The sequence below is a fragment of the Terrapene carolina genome, unplaced genomic scaffold (assembly GCF_002925995.2).
Source record: "Terrapene carolina triunguis isolate 2854851 unplaced genomic scaffold, T_m_triunguis-2.0 Scaffold49, whole genome shotgun sequence".
NCBI classification, from domain to species: Eukaryota; Metazoa; Chordata; order Testudines; family Emydidae; genus Terrapene; species Terrapene triunguis.
Window position 1 is genome coordinate 3,575,590 of NW_020664400.1, and position 5,404 is coordinate 3,580,993.

Genomic DNA, 5,404 nt, shown 5'->3' on the forward strand with positions numbered 1-5,404 from the left:
CAGTGCTTGGCGTGAGACGTACCCCTGGAGCCTGGCCCCTCGACCCCCAGCTGAATCCTGGGCACGTGCTGGGCTCCATCTCGGAGACGCACCAAAGGACACGGATACACGAAGAGTGCTGCAAGGCCAGTGCCCGGGTTGGATGGGTTCCAACCACCCTGATTGTAACTGGCTTCAGTGCTGGCTGCTCCGAACTTCCAACCACCCGGCAACAAAAAAAAAGAAACCGATGAGACACCAAGGCTCCCTGAGCTGGGCCAGCGACTCCCACATCCGGCAGCTGCTGCCCGGGCCGATGGCTGTTCCCTCCCCAGGCTGCATGGCCAGGACTGCTTTGCTGCTGGACTGGGGGTGGGAACAGGGCCATGCTGGGAGGGAGTGCGAGGGGCCATGCTGAGGCGCCAAGCGGGCGAGCGTAGCTGTTCTTGGCGGGGGCACTCCCAGCACGGCCTGGGGTTTGAGAGCTCGTCCCTTTGTTTCCATCTTTATTCATTTAAATAAAAGCCAGTTAAGAAACAGCAGCCAATGGGTTCCCTTTATAAATCCTCGGCAGAGTGACCCTCCCTGCCCCTAGTCCATGCCTGGTCCAGGCCGAGGTAAAGTCGGTCCCTGGGATCCAACAGCTCCAGGGCCCATTTTCGGGGAAGGGGTGGGGGATTCCCTTTTGCATCCCGGCGTGGCCACGGTGCCACGAACCCACATCCTCACCAACGCTTGCAGCAAGGGCTGCCCCGGGCGATCAAAGTGTCTCATAGAGGGGGGGGATCTCTAGACAGAGCTATTTGGACGCGGGGGAAGGCTCCCCACCCCGAAGGGTGCGAAGTGTCCTGGCGGGGGCGCCGGCCGGTGCCCTGGTGCCAGGCTCAGATGGAGTTCTCCTGGGGACTGTGGCTGCTCCTGCGGTTCAGGCAGTTCCTCTCGTTCAGGAGGCTGGTGGTCTCGTCGGCCACTGAGGGCTCCGTCTTTTCCGTCAAGCTGGTGTCCATTTTGGGGGCACTGCTGTCCGGAGACTGAGGGCAGCTGTCCAGGCGCGAGGCCATCAGGCCGTTCTGGTACTGCTGGCGCGTAATCTGCAGCGGGGGGAGAGGGGCAGATGTGGTCAGCCAGCGAGATGAGCCCGGCTGGCCCAGCCGAGCTCCAGAGCGTGGCCTGTGGCTATCGCCATCTTAAATATAGAAGATCGGCACCAACTACAGATCCCAGCATGCCATGATCCATCCTGACCATCCCACCCTGACCTGAGACTACAGATCCCAGCATGCCATGCTCCATCCTGACCGTCCCACCCTGACCTGAGACTACAGATCCCAGCATGCCATGCTCCATCCTGACTGTCCCACCCTGACCTGAGACTACAGACCCCAACATGCAATGCTCCACCACACCGTCCCACACCTGAGAGTACAGATCCCAGCATGCCCTGGCCATCCCCTCCCCCCCACAAGTATGATAATACAGTGCACTCCCTTCATAAGAATCACATCCGTGCTGGACAATTTGATTCTTATAAGTACTTGACTCTTACAAGCGGAATTGCAAAGAATGGATGAAATCGGCCGTTATGTTTTAAACAACCGGCTTTTTTCACCCCCAATTGAGAAATGTCTCATTTACCATCACTGAATTCTTTAGACTTTCAACATATTCACCATGGAACAAAACCACACCAACTTTCCAACTGAGCGAGACGTTATAATTACCCAATCATTTAGCTGGTGCTTTTGTTCAAGGCAATCACTGTATTACGACTGTGCAGCATGTTACAACTGCAGCCGGTGTAAGCTTGAGGAGCTACACACCTCTTACGGAGCCAAAGATACTCATCTTAAAAATCTCTCAAACTGCAACAACCCTAACATATGGAAGCGCAGTACACTGAGTGTGACCGCACAACTGTCCATGTAAAACACCCGAACGGACTGGTTAACAGTACTGGCTCACATTCAGATTCATTTCGGGGTGTCACCGTCCGTCACCGGAGTGGAGTGTCTGGCCCTGGGAATGTACAATGCAGTGGCACAATCACCGTTTGACTACAAACTTGTCCTGTATTCCCTGGATCATGGCACGATCCACCCCCTTGTTAACCTCCTTTTCAGGGTGACGTAGGAGGTTAAAATCACTGCAGCCCCTGGACCGCAGGCCATTTGTCTAAGTTTTTGTTGCATTCAGAGTCCGCCTCTGCATCATTTTTGGGTTTCACTTCCAATCGGTCTCTGATTTCAGCTGCAACGTCCTCATCAGAGGCCGGCTGCGTTACACCCACCGATGGCTAGCCACTCTTCAAATTCGGGGGGTTAACAACTACTTCCGCTGTGACCAGACCTCCTTTTTCTCAGCAATTCCAGATTGCTGAAGCACCGACGTCAGACCAGGCCTTTGTGAGCACTAGAATGGCACCTAAAAGACTGAGCTTCCCAGCAGCCGCTTTCTGGTTCTCATCATCCATGTGGTGCAACACCATTCGCTTGCGATACACTTGGCAGTTCGGATACTTCCCGGGCCACGTGGCTGAAGGGTAGAAGTTGTGTTCCTTGGGAGGAATTCACAGCGGATATTCCTCAGTGCTACATCTTTCCTCACCTGGGTTGGGCAGATGTCCACAAGTAGCAGAATCTTTCTCCTTTCCTGGCCCAACTTTCGATCCCACTTACCTATCATCTAGGCAGGTGCACTGGAAACGGAGCGGACTGGAATACGTCTCACACCTGGGTTTTGACTTTTCCCAAGGATGAAAAGGTCCTTTTCCCTACCAGCCACGGAACAGATGAACCGAGCAGTAATCCTGTCTTTAGATGACTTTCCTCCTTTTTTATTGTCTGATTTAAAGGTGAAAGTGCCACCAGGCAGGGCTCGAAAGTCAATTCCACTTTCATTTGCTTTCCAAATGTTTTCTTCCACGAGGTCACATCTCATTTTGATCCACTTGTTTTCTAACCATTCTTCACATGACCTAATGTCTGCGGCTTTGACTTCTCCACGCACTGTCTAAAACCAATCCCCTCTCGTTTCTCAAAGCGCTCACACCTGCCACTGCTGGCCTTCGAGGTGGTAACGCCCAGGGTCACCACTAGTTCTTCTGCTTTCTACATCACCAACAGCCCACTTAGGGGGGCATTTCTCTCTCTGGCATCTCTGATCCACTTTATAAGCGCCTCCTCGACCACAGGTTCCTTGCCTGACCACAGTCTTTTTCTGTCTCCTTCGTTTTGTATGATGCTCTCCCTGTCTCTGAGAAGCTTAGACAATGTCAGTTGTGGAATGCCCAATTTCTGAGCTGCGTCTCTTTGGCTGGTCTTGGGAAGACTAGGGAAGGTGGCGGTTTTCATCTGCAGAAAGCGTCTTTCTTTTTCCTGCAATGTTGACTCTCACATAAACGGCACAACTTGGTTATTCTACCCAGGGATTTTCCTTTACACAGGCTACGTGCCCAGCAATGCGAGATGTGAACAAATTCAAATTCAAAACAGCTTTGCTGGCTTATTACACGTCGTTGCACTTGAGTATGGGATTACATGCAGTCATTCTGCCCCGAAATGAGTCTGATCAGCGGATCGCTTGAGTCTGACAAGCGGAGTACTTTAGCATGGTTATAGGAAGGAGCTTGTTCAATTTTTTTTAATCACTATATGCGGCTGGTTCTTGTATTGGTAATTCTTATAAAGGGAGTGCACTGTAATTGGCCTGTACAAAACACGTTTCATCTGGGGGACCCAATCGCTTTCCAGAACACCTCATCTGGGGCCACAAGCCAGCCCGGGGCCACAGCCATCTCTGGGGTGGGCTGGGAAGCAGCTAACCTGCACACAGCAATGCTACCCCAGACAAAGGAGACGACAGCATCCAGCAGATGCTAGAGGGGTGTTCAAAGAGGCTCAGTGTAGAAAAGCCAAACAGGAACTGGGCCATGCCCTGAGATCTCCGCCTCTGCAAACGCTCAGGGCCTTGGGTCTATGTCTCATCTGACAGCAGCACAGCGCCCCCTAGTGCTGCACCGAGGACAGCGCTCCCTACCGAGCCCCCACCTCCCCTGCAGCTCAACCCAGCTGGCCTCACCTTGACGAACTGCAGGTCCATGAGGGCGCGGACGCTGAAGTCGGAGATGTACTGGGGGCTGGTGCCCACGTTGAGCTGGTTGCTGCTGCCGCTGATGGGGGAGGAGATGGCGTCCGAGCGCTCAGGGTTGTTGAGCGAAGCCGAGCGGTTCAGGCTGTTCATGTGGGACGGGGAGCGCAGCTCTGCAGAGAGACACGGGCACGGTTAGCTGGGAACCCCCCTCCTGCCCGCTCCCACCAGATCCCCCCCTCACCCGCCCTGGGCCCGGCTCTAAGCCCCTTTGCTCCATGCCCATGTGCTGATGCGTGGCCAGCACCTGCCATCCAGCCCCGGCCAGTCCCAAAGGGCCCCCACTGCTCAGTCCCTGGCCCGCGGAGGCCCTGCTGGGTGGGGTGAGCGCCACCCTGCTCTCACTCAGACCTCCGCTGGGAGCGGGGCTGAGACCCCCCAGCTCGCTGCACACGGACCACTGGAGGCCAGGTTTGGGGCCAGCCGAGCCCCAGGCACATGACCGAGACTCCGATCTAAACATCCCCTGCTGCCCCCCCGCCCGCTCCTCCCCGACAGCCCTGCCCAGCTCAGGGCACTGCCCCCGAGGGCTCCCCCTGCCCAGGGCCCGGTGCACCTGTGCATTTGTTTACATGTAGGACCTACAGTAACCAAAAGTCACCTGGCTTTGCTGTGTTCCTCAGCCCTGGGTGTAGGTTAAACCCCAGGCGAGGCAGGAGGGAGCAGCCCATTCCCAGGGTAGGGACAGTGCTAGAGCCTAGCCTGGGGACTGACCCTGGAACCCCCTGGAACTCAAGCACAAATCTGACCAGGGGTCCGGCCACCCTGGACAGACGCCCACCTGGCCCCTGCACTAGCTCCGGCAGTGGGGCCGAGGAGTCAGGGCCCCAAGAGGGTGAAAGCTTCAGAGCTCTCCCCCTCCCCAGCTCCCTCCAGCCACGCCCCAATCCCCCTCTTTGGGAACCAATCTCTGCCGGAGCCCCAGCCTCCCCCTCCCCATTGCCCGAGGTGGGGGGCCCTGGCTGCAGGTGCTGGGGGATCACGGGGAGGGAATCCCCGGTGTGTGGGTGTAGGGTATCTGTTTCTCTCAGGGACCCCAAGGGAGGAGATGGGAAGGGACAGGGGCAGGGCCAGCTCCAGGCACCAGGCACCCAAGCTGGTGCTTGGGGCGGCACCTGGAGGGGGGCGGCGGCGCAGCGCTCCGGCCCCCAGGGAGAGCGGGGCCACAGCAGGGCTCGCCGCCCTCCCCCCGGCCGCCGGCCTGCGCTCTGGCCGCCGGGGGGGAGAGGCGAGCCCCAGCTGGGGCCCGCCGCCCTCCCCCCCGGGCTCCGGCCGCCCT

The 5,404-nt window shown here is 57.2% G+C and overlaps 1 protein-coding gene across 1 annotated transcript in view; it reads right to left on the reverse strand.

Moving 5' to 3' along the window:
- Nucleotides 1-775: 775 nt before the first annotated feature.
- LOC112117716 (metal transporter CNNM4) overlaps nt 776-5,404 on the reverse strand; it is a 51,262-nt gene continuing 46,633 nt past the window's right edge. Inside the window, exons 6-7 of the mRNA XM_024215758.2 lie at nt 4,057-4,238; nt 776-1,070 (exon numbers count right to left, since the gene is read on the reverse strand). Of these exons, the coding sequence (XP_024071526.2) occupies nt 864-1,070; nt 4,057-4,238 (389 nt within the window). The 3' untranslated portion in view covers nt 776-863. The remainder of the gene's footprint in view (nt 1,071-4,056; nt 4,239-5,404) is intronic.